Source organism: Salvelinus namaycush, chromosome 9 (assembly GCF_016432855.1).
Source record: "Salvelinus namaycush isolate Seneca chromosome 9, SaNama_1.0, whole genome shotgun sequence".
NCBI classification, from domain to species: domain Eukaryota; kingdom Metazoa; phylum Chordata; class Actinopteri; order Salmoniformes; family Salmonidae; genus Salvelinus; species Salvelinus namaycush.
The window spans coordinates 27,393,284-27,413,343 of record NC_052315.1 but is presented as its reverse complement, the minus strand read 5'-3'; the positions used below and the strand labels follow the sequence as shown (position 1 = coordinate 27,413,343).

At 43.7% G+C, this 20,060-nt stretch overlaps 1 protein-coding gene and 1 pseudogene across 1 annotated transcript in view; both read right to left on the bottom strand.

Annotated features, from left to right (window-relative positions):
- Positions 1–2,957: 2,957 nt before the first annotated feature.
- On the bottom strand, positions 2,958–8,898 carry LOC120053217 (annotated as a pseudogene).
- Positions 8,899–12,153: 3,255 nt separating this feature from the next.
- LOC120053920 (membrane-bound transcription factor site-1 protease-like) overlaps positions 12,154–20,060 on the bottom strand; it is a 28,148-nt gene continuing 20,241 nt past the window's right edge. The window contains exons 11-22 of the mRNA XM_039001232.1: positions 16,856–17,000; positions 16,580–16,768; positions 16,178–16,350; positions 15,887–16,002; positions 15,543–15,699; positions 15,058–15,182; positions 14,828–14,905; positions 14,598–14,738; positions 14,342–14,473; positions 14,085–14,211; positions 13,764–13,894; positions 12,154–12,957 (exon numbers count right to left, since the gene is read on the bottom strand). Coding sequence (XP_038857160.1) covers positions 12,743–12,957; positions 13,764–13,894; positions 14,085–14,211; positions 14,342–14,473; positions 14,598–14,738; positions 14,828–14,905; positions 15,058–15,182; positions 15,543–15,699; positions 15,887–16,002; positions 16,178–16,350; positions 16,580–16,768; positions 16,856–17,000 — 1,729 coding nt within the window. The 3' untranslated portion in view covers positions 12,154–12,742. The remainder of the gene's footprint in view (positions 12,958–13,763; positions 13,895–14,084; positions 14,212–14,341; positions 14,474–14,597; positions 14,739–14,827; positions 14,906–15,057; positions 15,183–15,542; positions 15,700–15,886; positions 16,003–16,177; positions 16,351–16,579; positions 16,769–16,855; positions 17,001–20,060) is intronic.

The window sequence follows — 20,060 nt, the reverse complement described above, 5'->3', positions numbered from 1 at the left end:
TATTATAAATGATCAAAATATGAATGTTATCTATAAAGAATAATGTATGAATCACTCATCTTGATCAACCTTTAGAGGGCAGAATATTTCACCTACTTTGCCATTGAATTTCTTAGTTTGTCCTGTAAGCACCTGAAGGTCATGGCAAGCCTGTCCTTAACCAATGGGGGAATATCAAACTCTCCCTCCCCAGGATAACATTCTCAGATAATATCAAGTAAGTAATAACAAATACTGTCCTTGTGCACTGTAAAATAAATAAAACAGTTTGTTTACTTGCCTTTGATCATAACTAGGACCACCACTGAAATGGAATGAACTCATGTCCAGTTCAATCTCTGGTGCTAGGCCACATTACACTTTACCTTGAGAGAACCCTGGACTTCTCAGTGTTAATGCACCTGTGATATTAATCAATAATAAATAGCACGCCTTGGGCTTTATATTAGCCTCAGCATCAGTATTACAGAATGGAGCAAGAGCATGGATCCCTTGTTGACAGATGTGTGGAAATTCTACTGGAAAGGTTTTCTATTTATCCGTTGCTTCTGTTGGGTTCTGTATGAACAGATCAGAGCCAGCCAGACAAAAAAATGCCAATACTATTTCTATAACATTCCTGGCTGTTCCCTAAACTGTGCAATCAATTTTTTTCTCCTTATCCCTCACTTGAGTGCATGTTAAAATGAATGTCCAGTAACTTATTTGCTGTAGTATTTAGCCATGCTATTTTCAATGGGTTTTGTGCGTTTCTTATTTTTCTTTTATAGTATTCCTATAAAGGACAGACAAAACAAAAATATATATGAATATAAAATGCCATACAGAATGAACATTCACTTTAATGGCAATGTTTAATGAAATACTAATTCTTATACTTATGTATGTTTCAGTAAAATGGCTTTCTCTCTTTGAGTGTAGAGACTTATTGCAGGGATGCAAGTACTATATTTAGTCTTAACGTTGTTGAAATTCTAGATAATGTAGAGTGATGCAACTCAATAAAATGGTAATACTGAAATAAACCATGAATCTGTTGCTTGATTGCTTTACATTTCTGGGAAAGCATGCAGGCGACATGTTGTATGAAGACAAGCGAAACAAGTGCCAGTGCATATTTCCTATTAAACTTTTTTTTTTAAACTTCTGACAAACATGTCAATACAATGATGAATATCGCTATACTGTACACAGAAGGCAGAATTGTATCTTGAGTTAGCAATCTACACGAGAATACACAATTTGTTCATTCAAAATATCAATGCAAACACCTTTATACACAAGACAAACATTTAGGGCAGCAGGAAGCCTAGCACTTAAGAGCGATGGGCCAGTAACCAAAAGGTTGCTGTTACGAATCCCAGTCGACTAGGTAAAAAATATATATATTGATGTGCCTTTGAGCAAGGGACTTAACCCTAATTGCTCGAAGTCTAGAACCAACAGAACCCTGAACAGCATCTACCCCCAAACCATAAAACTGCTAAATAGTTAACGAAATAGCTACCCACATCTGCATTGACCCTTTTTGCACAAACTGTTTTTACTAATCTCATACACCTCTGCTACTGTTTATTATCTGTGACTTTATTCCTATTCTACCTCAATTACTTCGTACCCCTGCACATCGCCTTGGTACTGGTAACCTGCACCAAGTTATCATTACTCTGTGTTTTTATTATTACGTGTTTTACTTCTCTATTATCTTTCTCTCTGCATTGTTGGGAAGGGCCCATAAGCATTTCACCGTTAGTGTACCACAGTTGTTTACGAAGCATGTGACTAATATCATTTGATTTGAAGTTGCTCTGGATAAGAGTGTCTGCTAAATGACTACAATGTAAATCTAAATTTATAAAAGTGAAAATAACTCACTTTCTCCCCCACGACATGTTCACTCTATGGCCATTCTTTCAATACGTTATGGCTATAAATACCGGTATTTTTTTTTTTACCCATTATGTAAACCTTTCATTCGTATTTCCTTCAAATCAAATGTTATTGGTCACATACATATGGTTATCAGATATTGCGAGTGTAGCGAAATGCTTGTGCTTCTAGTTCCGACAGTGCAGCAATATCTAACATGTAATCTAACAATTCCACAACAACTACCTAATACACACAAATCTAAGTAGAGGAATGGAATAAGAATATATACATATAAATATATTGATGAGCATGGATGAGCTCATGCAAGATGAGTGATGAGTGATGCAAGATATTTAAACATTATTAAAGTGGCATTATTAAAGTCACTAGTAATCAATTTAATAAAGTGGCCAATAATTTCAAGTCTGTATGTAGGCGGCAGCCTCTCTGTGTTTGTGATGGCTGTTTAACAGTCTGATGGCCTTAAGATAGAAGCTGTTTTTCAGTCTCTCGGTCCCAGCTTCGATGCCTGTGATACCTGTTCTGACCTCGCCTTCTGGATGGTAGCGGGGTGAACAGGCAGTGGCTCGGGTGGTTGTTGTCCTTGATGATCTTTTTGGACTTCCTGTGACATCGGGTACTGTAGGTGTCCTGGAAGGCAGGTAGTCTGCTCCCGGTGATGTGTTGTGCAGAACGCACCACCCTCTGGAGAGCCTTGCAGATGTGGGCGATGCAGTTGCCGTACCATGCAGTGATACAGCTCGACAGGATGCTCTCGATTCTTACTTCAGTGTATTGGACAGTGAGCAGAATACATTCTGCGAATGAAATAACTAAAAAGATTACTACCCCATGTTCTACCCAGCCAACAGATCTCACACAATGAATACATACCAGTTAGTCTAGACACCTGGAGAGTAAGTGGGGGAAAAGGTGAAATGTAACAGAGTTCAGAGGACATAACACACAACCCTCAGAATAAAGGACTCCAAAAAGAGCTCTGTGTTACCAAAGGTGATGAGGATGAAAAGCCATCAGGCATTTAACAAGATGTCCATGATAAATAAGGGTGATGAAGATAAGGGTTAGATCTTAGTGAGTAGCTGCATTATGGCAGTGGTGGTGCTCTGTCCAAAGACGAAGGCTCCACAGATCAGAGTGATATCATCCCCATGTTGTTACAGTAGGACCACTCTGAGAGGGAATGGGGGAGGGGTTAGTGAGAAAATAAAGGAGAGAAATTTAGTATATTTTTTAAGGATTTGGATGAATGAATGGTTTGAATGAGTGACCATGATTGGTTTAAACTTACCTTGTTATGAAAGATACTGTCTGATTGCATGTCAAATATTAGACATAATCCTGCAGACAAGCAGAGCAAGCAAACATATCTCTACTGCTTCGATTTACATGCAACCATGTGGGAGATAGTGGTGTGAAAGAGGGAGAATTTTCCCACCTAGGAAAATTAAGATGAAAAATGCGCTTATTCCCCCGATGACACTGATAACCTTGCTGATGTTTGGGATGAACATGGCGATGAGGACGGTGACAGTAATCCAGGCTATGGTCAGCCCCACATGGCTACGGTTCTCATACGACTCCGTCACCAAGTGGAAGCGCCGACGGAAACTCAGCAGTGAGTCCTGAATCACTGACCTGTGTGCAGAAAGTCAGAGACACTGCAATGAGACTCACTGGGCCAAACAAGCAAATTTACTAACAAGTTATTTATTTAGGCTCATATGCTCTGATTGAATGGCTAATGAATGCCCATTATTAAATGCTCTCCAGCCATGATGTTACTTTCCTAGCAGGAGGATGATGGGGTAGATGGTGATGATAGAGATCCCAAAGAGCAGTCTTGCAATGATCATGAGGACAACGTCCCCTGTGTGTGACATCAGAATATCTGCTGCAACATCCTTGCCAAATGTCAGGTATCTGTAAACACCTGAACCAAAAAGGGACGGGGAATGCATTCAGACACCAACTTTGCATACACTTTTAGACAAAAAAGGTGATTTCTAGAACCTAAAAGGGTTCACGTAATTATAAGGAATTCCCCTCGACCACGCACACAAATTTAGGAAAACAAATATTCTTTCCATTGACCCTGTGTAAAAGAGTCAACGTTGTTGTTGAATTTATGTTATACAGAAATAACAAAACATGCTGAAAAAGCTGCTGTGTTGTTCAATATACATGTAACCAGGTCAAAAATCCCAACCTATAGTTCGCAATGCTCCCACGTAGAGAAATAGAGGATGTGAGAAGAGCCCTGTGACTTCAGGCTATTCAGCTTGGGAGAGTGGGAAATGTGGGAACCCGGAGTCCAAATAGGCCACACGTTGCTAGCTATGTTTGTGGGAAACATTTAATCACAGATAAGACATTTAACTTCTTTTGTACAGTCCGTTTGTAACTCCACTCACTACTTGTAGCTATATTGTCCGTTTGTTTGTGTTGTTGGTCTTGGCTAGCTTAATGTTCCGGTCGGTAGCTAACTAGCACTCACTCACTTGGATGTTAGCATTATCATGAAAAGGGGCATGAGGGTAGCCCTACAATATTACCTTTTTCTAAGTGGTGAGAACGGGAGGGAGTAGGCAATGTTGAAAAGTAACATTTAGATATGTTGTACTTCTTTAAAATGTAGTTTTGTAATTTACTAAAACAAGTCGACAACAAGAAAATTGAATTTGAAAAAGGTCATGTTTTTGCTGAGTCAAAGAGGTAACCTAGGTAACCACAGGTTGTTTTCCCCACAGGCGGGGAGGGCCGCGACGTTCTATCTAATACCGTCTGGGTCTATAGGAAAACCCTTTGAAGAACCCTTTTTGGTTCCAGATAGAACCCTTTCCACAGGGGGTTCTACATGGAGACCAAAAAGGGTTCTAACTGAAACCAAAAAGGGTTCTACTATGGAACCCTTTTTTTCTAAGAGTGTGCAGTCGTATAGTCTCTGTGTTCACTACAATCACTTGGTGCTATCAGATAGAGTATTGAAAGGATGAGCCTCACAAATTAGGGATTAGATGACCAGGCAGAAGAACATGGACAACACAGAGATGAACACCCAGTGGGACAGGCTTTTGCTCTCCATGCTGCTGCATGCTGCTGTAGATGGCTGTGCAAGCCTTGTGACACAGGAGCACAGAATGATACAGAACAGGACATGGCAGACTCAGAATGCAAAGCACAGATAAACATGGCTACATAGACCTGAGACTGAGACTTGTGTCACTCATATAGCTCTAATTTTCACAGACAGTGCCCACAGGAAAAAGAACCCCAACACTTAATCCTTTGAATCATTCTGGTGTCCAGTTAGTCTCAATGTAAGAGCCAGAGAAACGATCAATAGTATGGAGCTCCAAAGCTGTTAATGCTCCAAGTCATAGAACGTCAAAGCCTTTGTCATGAGCTGAGACAAGCTTCCAATTCAACAGTATGCATTACATAAGCAAAGTTCTCCCAGGTTTCCTCAATATGTTCCTCCAACATTCCTTCATCCCACCTTCCTTCAGGATCTCCATCATTCCTTTTTCTTCTCCAGCTAAGTAATCAATCAGCCTGGGGGTGCAGGGGCTCAGCTAGCTGGGCTTTGTGGGCCTCTTTTAGCTTCGTATGAACCATTCTGATCTCGCAAGCTTACGTTCTGTTTCGCTAAACGGATAGCTAAACAGAATGTAAGCTTGAGAGATCAGGATGGTTTGTACAACACTAGTCCTCTCTCCCACTGCCCTTTAATTGCATTTCTGATCATCCTCCTGCGTTTCCTTGGTTACTCAGAAGATTACAAAAAACTACCTCTGGAAGAAAAGTGGAAAATAACACTTATTTTCAATCTTACCCAAGTTCAAATATTGAACAGAGAACCAGCTCTCCTTAGCCATTTTAAAGAGCAGGATAGCCTGAGGCTCGGCTGGACTGTGATGGGTTTTCAGACAGCTCCTCAATTGACCAGAATTTGGGGTAAATGCCAGACTTCATAAAGAAAATAATCTAACATCACTAGTAACCTCTTTGAAAACCAGACATGATTGAAGCCGTACTCACCTGAAAGCCAAAGCAGATGGTCGGGATAACGCTGAACATCAAAGGCATAGAGCTTATTCTACAGAGAGGCAACAACAAAACTATGGAAAGGCTTTTTCTAAAGTACCTGGTCGGACCTTTGAGGCAATGTCAGTCTTTTACAGTTCATGTGTCAATCACACTGACAAATTACAATGTGTGGGCGGCTGATGGCCACTCCCAAACAGTCAAAATGTTGTTGAAAATTAAACTACCTTTAACAAGAGCAGAAGGTGTAAGAGCAACTTTTATTAAAATATCATCTTATATCCTGATCTCACAGACCTAATGACCTAGATGCATAAAAGGCTACATTTAACGTTGACAGCATTTTTCTACCTGGCACATAGACCTATCATAGAGGCCTCTACTGTTCACCTCAGATTATATAACAAAGATAGAAATGACTCATTAATTGAGATTACAAGCACTCACCCACTACTGTAGAAGGTGGATATGTGCACCTCACGGTCCTCTCTTGTGTGATATTTCACAACGATGGCCACTGTTAGGTATGTAGCGGCCAGAGTACCTAAAATACTTCAAAGAGGGGGAAAGGCTTGAGTATAACATGATATTGAATATGGCAGCAACAGACATGTCAATATTGCAATGTTAAAGTAGTCTTTGCAATGCCGTATTAGACTGCCCATAAATACCTCACCTGATGTACTTCTGAATATTGATCTCTTTAGGGATGGAGAGAGGGAGGATGAGGAAGACACACAGGAGGATGAGGACAAAATGCGGGTCTGTTTACCAGTGGTATGGCATGTCTGCTTCGTGCAATCCAGTTATCAACACAAACACATAAATAACATCATGAAACATGTATCAGATATTATGTTGTCAATCTATATCATTAACCCATTTCCTATGAGCATCATTACATAATGAGAATGGGGGAAAACAAAATCAGATGATTTCAAAGGCTCCAGAAGAAATATTTCAGGAAGGAATCACTATAACATAATCCAGCAAGAGATCTCAGGGAGTCATGTGGTCATGGAGATGACTCACATTTCTCCAGCTGGTCCGTTACTATGACCAGGAAAGCCACAGAGATCACGAAGAGGTTGAAGACGAACAGGACCTCACAGAGTTGCCCGATCGCAGGCCCACACACATCCTTCACCACGGCTTGGTATGTGTTCTGACCACTGATGCAGGAGGAGTAGCCCATGATTACCAGGCCACTGATGAGGAACACCTGGGGCGGAGGAGGGATAAAAATACAATCAACAGGTTGCTCAGTGGGAGAAGAGAGTTGTGATTGATCAATGGATTAGAGAGTAGGCCTATGAAGGATAAAAGTGATGAGAGGAAGGGATAACCAGAGGAAATGTCAGAGAGAGGTGAATATCAGTTATTACACTAGTCTAGAGAATGACTGGTGTTCTTGATATTGATTCTATATAAAATGCAAAAACTGGAAATCATTTGACCTTTCCCAAAAATAATCACCAACACCCAATTCCAGAAGGTTCACCAGCGCATTAAATTACATGTCAAGTAAGTCAATGGGATTTAGTAGAGATAGAGTAGATTGGATTGTTTAAATTGGTTTGAATTAAGTTTAAAAACAGGAGGAGATGGTTAGTGATGGTTGTAATTTAGTTAAAGAACAGGAATATAGGCTATACATGTTTTGCCTACCAGGGTCAGCAACCTGGTCTCAGAGCATTTAGTATTATTCTGTATGTAAATCTGAGACACTCCATTAAATATGATATGTTACGTTTCTTATGGTATGTATTAATTTGTGGATGTCCATCACCCATTTCATATGATATGTTACAAATTACAATTCGAATGACATGTTACAAATTTTCAAAACATACAATATGTTATTAATTTTCAAAACGTACAATATGCTAGGAATTTTCAAAACGTATGATATTGTAATGATCTGACTAGATCATAAAGGAACAATTGTCCAGACAGAGGTTTGAGTTTACGAATTGACGGTTTATTAAACCAACTTTACACAGGCTACTGTTTGGCCGTAGCCCACGCCAAATAAATGAAAGATAACCCACAAGCCAATCGTGACCTTCTCTTGTGAAGCCCAGACGTAAGAGAGAGAACAAAGGCTAAACCTGGTCTTAACTTCCAATGCTCCATCCCCCTGCCCAACCCCCCTCCACGCCACTCCGCCAACCGCCAGGATGCCCGGCATCAGAACATTCCAGGCATTCCCGTGATTGGCAGATAGCAGGTTGATTGACATGTCGGACCCCGCGAACACTGGGTACTGGTAAGTACAACACAACCACCTACTAGCCTAACACATAACACACAGCTGTCTGTGCGGGTCGCTACAATATGTTACGAATTCTATCTAGGTGGCTAACGTAGCTCGTTAACTAGGCTAGGGGTTAGGGTTAAAGCTAGGGTTAAGTTTAGGAGTTAGGTTAAAGGGTTAGGGTTAGGGGAAGGGTTAGCTAAAAGGGTTAGGGTTAGCTAACATGCTAAGTAGTTGGAAAGTAGGTAAAAAGTAGTAAGTAGTTATAAAGTTGTTAATTAAGTAACATTCTAAAGTTCTCTGCGATGAAATTCTAACTTGCAATCTTTGGGTTGCTAGACGTTAGTGTTATACGCCCACCCATCCAACCACCCTACTTTCATTTTTGCCTTAAGTAACATTTTGTCTTATGTAACCATACCAAACTTATCATACTAAATACAGTGTCTCGGATTTACATACAGAATAATACGAAATGCTCTGAGACCAGGTTGGGGTCACTAAAGTCACTAACCATTCCACGCGACTGCAGTGTGAATTCCCCTGGCTTTCTCAAAAGCCCAAGGGAAATTGAGAAGTCCCGCACCAAGCGCAGATTTGAGCATGAGGAAAACTGCTCCCATAGATGCAAGTCTTGGGCCGTCTGTATCGAGCACGGGCTTGGCCAGCAAGCTGATGCTTTCTCTCGCCAACTCTTCCATGCTTGGTCAGACTTGCTCCAAACTCTTTGAAAAACCTATGCAACTCGTGCCAGGCGGTATTCACATGAATATGCTCAACATGAACTGGAAAGTAGGCTGGAGCAGGGAGGGTTGAAAGTGGAGGTGTCTCCCAAGTTTTCAAACCAATGATAACCATGCTCCACTTGTTTCCAATTTCAAAAGAGTTTACCCTTTATGAATTACCACGTGAACAAACTGTCAATGCTCAATATTCATTACTTCATTGAGATAGGTGATATGAGTCAGGCAGATCGCTCAAGAGTGAGTTCGAAATTGGACGCCTATCCACATCCTGAGGACGTCGGGAAATTCCACAAGGAGCAATAGTGAGCACTATTACCATCAAGTAGACTTGGGCTTTGATAGGGCGTTATGGGTGGGGGTGGCGAATGGGTGTAATCCCAGACGGTTGCATATTCGATCCCAGTAGTGGACACTTGTTTTAAAAACATTTGTCAACCCGGGGTGTCAAAAAACACTGACATTTGACCTTTGGAGCAACTTCGAAATGATATCTTTGGAGAAGCATGAATAAACATCTAATTGAGAGCTTGTTGACCTGAGTGACCCAGGTTGACCTGCACTGGTGGCCTCAAGTGAATCAAGGCAGCAACAAGTAGCCCATGATGTTTTTCGAAATAAAAACTATAACCAAATGTTGTAAAGTTGTGATGATCTTACAGCCAGTCTAATATATCCAGTAATTTGTCCAGTAAAGTATATGCCCCTTGATTTTAAAGAATTACTTAAAATATCATGCTTTTGTTTAACTGTATAGCTTCAAATCATGGTTTAAAAAGTAATGTTGCTCTCATGGAATGTAAGTCCTGTCCTTGAGCAATACAGATAGGGGACAGTGAGCCATTTTTTACATTTAGCGTCACTACGTCTAGGGAAATATAGTATTCGTTCTAACAAAGATAGTGTATATTTCAGGATGTTGTGTATCCCTGGAAATAATCAGAATACATAACAGTTATGAAAACATAGCTTATCCCGGGTATGTGGTAAATTGAGCATAGAGGCAGGGTAAGTTGAGCCGCTTTGGGGTAAGTGGCTGATGGTGCTGGTAGGTCAAAGTTTAATTCATGGAATATGGGTGTGGTATATTGTATATCTTAAATGTATGCCTACATTCAGACCACAGGAGGTTGGTGGCACCTTAATTGGAGAGGACGGGCTCGTGGTAATGGCTGGAGCGGAATCAGTGGAATGGTATCAAATTCAAACAGTTTGATGCCATTCCATTCGCTCCGTTCCAGTCATTATTATGAGCCGTCCTCCCATCAACAGCCTCCACTGATTCGGATATACAGTAGATATCTGTTCAATATCCCTTAGTCTTCCATTTCTTGACCAGATGTCTGGGACAAGGATGTTGTTTCGATGTGCCAATTGGTAGACAAGTTCTCTGCATGAGGCTACTAAGCCCAAGAAACTGGTCGGCGAAAATGTGGCCACACCGGTCTGAAAATGTGGGCACAATTAGAATGTGGATAAGATCAGGACAAAGGATGCATGTTAAAGCTCTGTTTATACCTGGTTCTATAGACCCCAAATGATGTATAAAACAATCTTAAAACGATCTACTTTGGTTTTTATGCTACCGTGTAGCACAGCAGTCTAAGGCACTGCATCTCAGTACTAGAGGCGTCACTACAGACCCTGGTTCGATTCCGGGCTGTATCACAACCGGCCGTGATCAGGAGTCCCATAGGGCGGCGAACAATTGACCCAGCATCATCTAGGTTTGGCCGGGATAGGCCATTATTGTAAAATAAGACTTTATTCTTAACTGACTTGCCTAGTTAAATTAAGGTTAAATAAAAATAGACAAGCATCATGAAACGTATAACCCAAATTCATTTGACTTTGTGAAAATCCGATCTTTGGCACTAACTTGCTTACCACTTTTTCCATGTGGTTTCATTCAGACCATGCGATGATTTCCTAAATATTAGGTTACATTCAGTTTGTATGGTTTCCTAGAAACAAGGGGTGGCTCAACTTACCCCTCTCCCCTACATACATCACTAGGGTGGGTGTGGGTACAGGTCTGTGGTGGTGGTGAAGCCTGTAGGTACGGGTTTGCTGACTCACATTCGGCAATGTCAGGAGGAGAAATAGTTGGCTCCTTTTCTTGGCTGCTGGGAACTTTCCAAGGGAAAAGAGGGCATGTGACCTCATTTAGGAAAATATTTAAAAAATCCATTTAACCCCAGATAACTGGTTACAGGGTCAGTTCCCATGTTCTCCAGGTAATTGGCATACATTGTGGGCTGTCACCTGAGAGATCAGTGACCAGTGACATTTTCACAGGCTGTTCACCCCCATTAAAAAGTGGATCAGGCTGGGTGAATCTTTAGCAGGACCGCTCATCACCTTTTATGGAATTAGTCCACTTCACAACCAAGGAGGTGACGGAATGGTCGACAAGGAGACTGATTCTCAGACAACTGATTTTGAGGGAGGCTATAGTGGGATCTCTGGTATGGCATTACTACCATACTATTAAACTACTAAGATCATACACTGCAATTCTGATATGAGAAACACTCATCAAAATGCAGCACTGTAGAAAGTCAGAACGGGTGAATTCACTCTTTTCCTATCTAACAATGACCCCAACTTGAGTTATCCTTCAAAAAGTGTTTGACCATGACTTACTTTAAGGTAAAATATTTGATATGATCATTGATCAAGAATATTCCACTTTAGAATACCTCTATTTGATCAGGTTAGTTTGTGAACCACTCACTCAAGCTGCTAGATCATGACAAGGCCATTAATCCTGTGTTTTAGCTGTAGAACAGTTTCATCAACGGCATCCCAAATAAATCTTCAGTTTCCACAAATGTGTAATAGTTCACCTCAAGTATGAAGCCTGGTCCCTGTCCATAGCCATCTGTTGTATGCTGCATTAGATCCTAGTCACCCAGCTACACGGCTCAATCCCAAATGAATGTGAAAGATATACACCATCGAATTCTCATTTCAGATGCTGCCCATCTTTCCCATTCATTTGGGGTGAAGGCAGTAGATAGACCACAGATGGTGTGGGTCATCTCGGCATTAGAACACCGTTGAAGGCCTGACAACGCCTGCTAGATTTAGACATATGGTCTTGCATGTCGTGGCTTTCCACAATATACTTTAACAGATTAATTACATTAGAAGAGCAAGGAGAAATCTGTGTGTTTTTTGAATGGCACACAATGCAACAATAACAAGGGACCCAAGGCTAACGCTTTTTAATTGATGATATATTTGAAAAAGTTTGCCAAAGCTACTTCAATGACAGTTGGACTTTAACAGAATGCCTCACCAGAGCTCATTATATAAAATATAAAAACAAAGAATTAACAAATTAAGCAACCCATAATCACCTGAACACAAAGAGAAAAAAGCAAGTTCCAAATAAGTATCTCAAAACATCAGAATTTGTTTTCAATCCAGTTAATCTAATCTGACTTTAAAAGACCTTGCGGAAAATGAAACCAATCAGGGGATGACGCACAGATTCAATAAATACAAAAAGTGGACAGACACGTTTCATTCAAACTCCATTTGGTCAGTGGAAAGAAAAGCTCTTGTGAAGAGTGGAGGCGAAAGAGGTGAGGTACTGTGGGAAACATCCTTGTCTGTTTTGTGGGCTGCATATTTCAAAGTCAGACAAACACTGCTCATTAAATCAGCCATCTAACAGCCCCAACTCAAAGGCAGAAGCACACATGCAGTCAACACCTCAGTGGAGGCTAGTCTTCCAGAGTTCTGGGCCTTGTGTGCTGTGGCCCAATAGTCTGTGGTGGTTGGGAAGGCAGCTTCACACTGTAGGGTTTTTGCCTGTTGGTGCCAGTTGTTGCTGCTGTTGCTGCTGGAGGTACGTTGGACGTTTGACTCTTGGTTTCCGTCGTTTGGGCTTGTTCTTGGATTTGGTGAGCTGCACCACAAAGAAGGACAGCACAACCATGGCTCCCAGGAAGGCAAACATGGGGATGGTCTGGCCCACTTCCTGGTTGTAGCGGCCTGGCATTATACCTGGGGAGAGGACAGGAGTGTCAGTCACACAGAGGCATCACACGGTACATGATGATTGTCAAAAATTATTAACAGTGACAAGACTGAAGAAACAGACGTCAGACATTTTAACTGTTTGTGTGTGCATTTTAGCCCCCGTGCAGTCTTTTAAATTTTATTTTAAAAAATCATCACTATGTCTAATAAATCACTGTTTATTTCATGAAAATAACTGCAAATTATTTTGTTATTTATTTTCCTGAGCCTAGTTTTCCATTTAAAACTATTTACATACACAGCCCTGATTGGTGGATAGGATTGTCTGAGCTGTTCCCAACCAGAGGTACTAGGACCCCTGGGGGTACTTGGCCTATCCACAGGAGGTACTTGAGAAGACTCATGAGACCATAGGTCTACTGGTAAAATGCACATGATTGGGTACTCCGGGTAGCGCAAAATTCCGTTGGTGGTACAGTACCCAAAAAAGGTTGGGAACCACTGGTAGACTGCCTACCCCTCCAAAGTAGAAGGATACATATGCAAATAAAAGACAACTGGTCATTGGCCAGAATAATCAGATCAGATTGTGATGTCATGATCCATCCCACCTGAGCAGGCTGAAATTCCAGGCATCTTCTTCAAACAGCTCTTACACAAAAAGGGCATAATTATTTTCACAATTTCTAAGTATTATTTCGACCTCCGTGTGAAAAAAAGCATAAAAAACAAGAAAAATCCCTGTTTTAACTGCACTTTCCCTTTAAACAAACTGGGTCAGTAAGGTGATTTGGAGTCGGTGATTATTCTGATTGGGTAAATATTCTTACCTCCAGGGATATCCCAGGCTCCACTCTCCCCAGGGGACAAAGGCCGGACCTGGGGTCTATAGTTTCTGACGTTAGGCAGCACCACTTTGTCCATGTCAATAGATAGCAGCTTCTGGTGCTTCCATAGGTTACTGTTAACAAATAGAACCAGGGAGAGCACAAATACATGGTTAAACATTATTGAGGAGATTACCAGTTAAGAAAGAGTGGCATTATTCAACATAATCTCTCCATCTGTTTGATAGAGAATGAGAGGAAAGTCGGGAGAAGGAAATTAACACTACAGGAGTTAGGGACTTTGACAGGTGATTTGGCACACACCTGGGTGCAGTCTCGTTGAGTGGCTGTGGCTTGGACCATGACAGGTGAGGGCAGGCAGGGAGTGGGCGGGGCTTTGGGTCTCCCAAGTGAGCTTCTAATACCTTTGAGTAGCGATATAGGTGATTACCTGTGGAAGAGAGGAATAAAGGTACTGTATTAGCCATCATAGCAATTTAGTTTTAATTTTACTTAACTAGGCAAGTCAGTTAAGAACAAATTCTTATTTACAATGACTGAGGCTCTAGTGTTAGCCTTACCCTCCAGTCTCTCTGGCAAGGGACGGTCGGTGCCAGTGGGAGGAGTCACCCTGCTGTTGGAGTGGATGAGGCTGGGAGGAGTCATGCTGTAGGAGGTGTACTGCAGAAGAGCATCCAGCAGCCAGAAGCAGTCTATGAGGGGAACACACATCAATGGTCAAAATCAGACACTAACTGATCACAGAAGAGGAGTTCAAACCTTTATTTCAGAAACAGTTTTATAGAGAACAAGGGAAACTGCAGGTGGATTCTCTACCTTTCTGCCTGTGACTGTCATCTATACAGTTTGAGTCTCCATAAAGGGCTATCCGACCTCCCCCTTCAGATGGTGTTTGGTACATTCCCAGTATGGGAACGCCCTCCACAACCGCAGTCTCCTGCTTCAAGACCTCCAACCCTGAGAGGGAAGGGGGGTGAGAATATTCAGCAACATCCTCATGGTAACAGCTGCCAGGTGTGTTGTGGCAGTGAGTGTGTGTTATATACCTTGATCCTTTAGGGTCTTGGCAATCACAATCCCATCCTCTGGAAACTTCGCAATACTGCACCCTGATGCATAATACACTGAGAGAGAAGAGTTTAAACATGACACTAAATAACATATCATTAATTCATCCATCTAATTTGATTCATTTCTAGATTTACACAATGTATTTCAAAATGAGTGACACAGCGAGTGAATGAGGGTGTGTAAGAGTGTCAGAGTGTGTTCTTACTGTCGTGGTCTGCCATGGTGAAGTCTCCCTCATAGAGCCCATCACTGAAGGCCATCCCCCATACAGAGATCAGGTCATTCAGAGCTGGCACATTGGCACCCCCTGTGTCTGGCATCCACCATTGCCTGAGGGGAATATTTTATGTGGTTGAAATACTATAACTGCAGGGACTGCGGGTTATGAGTCAACCCGCGCATCACTAACACACATTAGGTTACAGAGGCTGGAGCAGAGGGCAGCACCCAATGAGAAGTTTAGGGGGTAAGTTCCTTGCACAAGGGAACATCGACAGTGGGTGGCCGAATCCCACTGAGATTTGAACCGGCAACCCTCAGATTGCTGGTCCACTTCTCTAATCTCGAGCCTGCCGCCTCCCCCTATAGTCACAAGGCACGATGCTCCATCTGTCCATTGATGTTTGAATGAAGACTTTAGATCAGGAGGGGGGTATAATAGGAGATACACAGTGGGGTTGTAATATCTACCTGGTGTTTTCATCATAGAACTTGACTTTCCTCATGACAGAGGTGTTGTACCAGTCACTGAAGACAATGAGAGACAGTCCCTTATCAATGTCTCTCCGCAGCTTGGTTATCTCCTCTGGAAAGTACTCCTCTTCACTGTCCACCATCATGAATGTCCCTAAACACAGGAAATGTCAGCCGAGACCAGACAGAGAAAAACAATAAGCTATGCATGCAGAGGTACTAGAATTATTGCTGTAAGCAATGACAGAGAAGCCATTTATTCATGTACTGATCTCCCATATCCTGCTCTAAATTATTTTGGGATTAGAATCAACTGACAAAGAGAGCAAAAATACTCTCACCATATTGACTAGCATCAAAGCAGGTGATGGGTGCACCCAGGACCTCCACAAAATAACCCATACTCCTCAGGTGCTGGTACATGTCCCTGAAGTTGGTGTGAATGTGATCTCCATTCCTACAAATGATTCAGACAAAACCAACATCAAGACACTAATTGCTCTTATGGCACGTTTTAAGAGTTGCACTACAGACGGCAACTTACCCCAAACAGCCAGTGCACCTGAAACAGCCTAATCTTCTTTCTTAAAACTAAAATGATACTGAGGTAAATAGTTGTCTGAAGAACTCACCAGTCCAATGGGTCATTCTTCATGCGCAAGTTATCTCGAGGGAAATAGCCAGGCGGGTAGCGCAGGTTGTGGTACTGGTCCCACAGAACCCTCTTACTACGAGGAGGAGTGGGGACTATTTTCACCTTGACTGGCAGTTTAACCGTAGAGGTCATCTCCCCACCCACCTCAGACTGAGGAATTAGAAAACAATGAGGGTCAGAACATTGACCTTTGACCCAGGACACATGCTAACTCTAACCCTAACAGTAGTATCCAAATATAGCTTTAAAAAAACTGTATGATGCTCTCTGGTTACAAATCTACATAAGAGGATGTCAGTGTGATACTACAGAAAACCCATAAAGACAGTGAAAGGTGAGATAAGATAACTATGTGAAAAAGATCCTTGTTGTTACTCACATTATTCCCAGCAGGCGAGGCCACGGTTACCATCACATGACCCTGGGCAATCCCTTCCCATGATGCAGCTTTCTTGGCGACAGAGATGGAGACGGCCAGGTATCCAGCCCAGGGCCAGAGGACTGGCGAATAGGAGACTGCCACATCAATGTGGTCACCATTCTGCGGTAGGTAAGGCTGCCAGATGGGCTGGAGAGCACAAGAAAGAAACATCATGTCAGATAAATGTATATTCATGTTTTGACATGAGACACAAAGCCTTCTATATAAAAGTACCTTGTCCAAAATCCTGCCAGTCACGCCCATGCCATTGAGGATGGTGACGTTGACGATGGTGGGCATGCCACCGTAGTAGATGGGCTGGGAGCAGTAGGGCCACATGTAGGGGCACTCAGTCAGGTCGATGTAGCTGGGACTGAGACTAAAGACAAACAGGATCAAATCAACATGAGATCAGGTTAGAGTTCTGATTATTGGACATTGCTAGAACCTTTCAAAGTAAAAAAAGAGAGTGAACATTTAACATTGGATGTGACTTGACTATAAAGTGAATACTATGTAGAGTGAGTGTGTGTTATGATGATGATGAGCGTGCGCGTGTTATGATGATGAGCAGGCAGAGTGCGCGTGTTATGATGATGAGCAGGCAGAGTGCGCGTGTTATGATGATGAGCAGGCAGAGTGCGCGTGTTATGATGATGAGCGTGCAGAGTGCGCGTGTTATGATGATGAGCGTGCAGGGCGCGCGTGTTATGATGATGAGCGGGCAGAGTGCGCGTGTTATGATGATGAGCGGGCAGAGTGCGCGTGTTATGATGATGAGCGGGCAGAGCGCGCGTGTTATGATGATGAGCGGGCAGAGCGCGCGTGTTATGATGATGAGCGGGCAGAGCGCGCGTGTTATGATGATGAGCGTGCAGAGTGCGCGTGTTATGATGATGAGCGTGCAGGGCGCGCGTGTTATGATGATGAGCGGGCAGAGTGCGCGTGTTATGATGATGAGCGGGCAGAGTGCGCGTGTTATGATGATGAGCGTGCAGGGCGAGCGTGTTATGATGATGAGCAGGCAGAGTGCGCGTGTTATGATGATGAGCAGGCAGAGTGCGCGTGTTATGATGATGAGCAGGCAGAGTACGCGTGTTATGATGATGAGCGGGCAGAGTGCGCGTGTTATGATGATGAGCAGGCAGAGTGCGCGTGTTATGATGATGAGCAGGCAGAGTGCGCGTGTTATGATGATGAGCAGGCAGAGTGCGCGTGTTATGATGATGAGCAGGCAGAGTGCGCGTGTTATGATGATGAGCGGGCAGAGTGCGCGTGTTATGATGATGAGCGGGCAGAGTGCGCGTGTTATGATGATGAGCAGGCAGAGTGCGCGTGTTATGATGATGAGCGGGCAGAGTGCGCGTGTTATGATGATGAGCAGGCAGAGTGCGCGTGTTATGATGATGAGCAGGCAGAGTGCGCGTGTTATGATGATGAGCAGGCAGAGTGCGCGTGTTATGATGATGAGCGGGCAGAGTGCGCGTGTTATGATGATGAGCGGGCAGAGTGCGCGTGTTATGATGATGAGCAGGCAGAGTGCGCGTGTTATGATGATGAGCGGGCAGAGTGCGCGTGTTATGATGATGAGCAGGCAGAGTGCGCGTGTTATGATGATGAGCAGGCAGAGTACGCGTGTTATGATGATGAGCGTGCAGAGTGCGCGTGTTATGATGATGAGCAGGCAGAGTGCGCGTGTTATGATGATGAGCGGGCAGAGTGCGCGTGTTATGATGATGAGCAGGCAGAGTGCGCGTGTTATGATGATGAGCAGGCAGAGTGCGCGTGTTATGATGATGAGCGGGCAGAGTGAGCGTGTTATGATGATGAGCGGGCAGAGTGAGCGTGTTATGATGATGAGCGGGCAGAGTGCGCGTGTTATGATGATGAGCGGGCAGGGTGCGCGTGTTATGATGATGAGCGGGCAGAGTGCGCGTGTTATGATGATGAGCGGGCAGAGTGCGCGTGTTATGATGATGAGCGGGCAGAGTGCGCGTGTTATGATGATGAGCGGGCAGAATGCGTGTGTTATGATGATGAGCGGGCAGAGTGCGTGTGTTATGATGATGAGCGGGCAGAGTGCGTGTGTTATGATGATGAGCGGGCAGAATGCGTGTGTTATGATGATGAGCGGGCAGAGTGCGTGTGTTATGATGATGAGCGGGCAGAATGCGTGTGTTATGATGATGAGCGGGCAGAGTGCGTGTGTTATGATGATGAGCGGGCAGAATGCGTGTGTTATGATGATGAGCAGGCAGAGTGCGCGTGTTATGATGATGAGCGGGCAGAGTGCGCGTGTTATGATGATGAGCGTGCAGAGTGCGCGTGTTATGATGATGAGCGTGCAGAGTGCGCGTGTTATGATGATGAGCGGGCAGAGTGCGTGTGTTATGATGATGAGCGGGCAGAATGCGTGTGTTATGATGATGAGCGGGCAGAGTGCGTGTGTTATGATGATGAGCGGGCAGAATGCGTGTGTTATGATGATGAGCGGGCAGAGTGCGTGTGTTATGATGATGAGCGGGCAGAATGCGTGTGTTATGATGATGAGCGGGCAGAGTGCGCGTGTTATGATGATGAGCGGGCAGAGTGCGCGTGTTATGATGATGAGCGGGCAGAATGCGTGTGTTATGATGATGAGCGTGCAGAGTGCGCGTGTTATGATGATGAGCGTGCAGAGTGCGCGTGTTATGATGATGAGCGTGCAGGGCGCGCGTGTTATGATGATGAGCGGGCAGAGTGCGTGTGTTATGATGATGAGCGGGCAGAGTGCGTGTGTTATGATGATGAGCGGGCAGAATGCGTGTGTTATGATGATGAGCGGGCAGAGTGCGCGTGTTATGATGATGAGCGGGCAGAGTGCGCGTGTTATGATGATGAGCGTGCAGAGTGCGCGTGTTATGATGATGAGCGTGCAGAGTGCGCGTGTTATGATGATGAGCGGGCAGAGTGCGTGTGTTATGATGATGAGCGGGCAGAATGCGTGTGTTATGATGATGAGCGGGCAGAGTGCGTGTGTTATGATGATGAGCGGGCAGAATGCGTGTGTTATGATGATGAGCGGGCAGAGTGCGTGTGTTATGATGATGAGCGGGCAGAATGCGTGTGTTATGATGATGAGCAGGCAGAGTGCGCGTGTTATGATGATGAGCGGGCAGAGTGCGCGTGTTATGATGATGAGCGGGCAGAATGCGTGTGTTATGATGATGAGCGTGCAGAGTGCGCGTGTTATGATGATGAGCGTGCAGAGTGCGCGTGTTATGATGATGAGCGTGCAGGGCGCGCGTGTTATGATGATGAGCGGGCAGAGTGCGCGTGTTATGATGATGAGCGGGCAGAATGCGCGTGTTATGATGATGAGCGTGCAGGGCGCGCGTGTTATGATGATGAGCGGCGCGCATGTTATGATGATGAGCGGCGCGCATGTTATGATGATGAG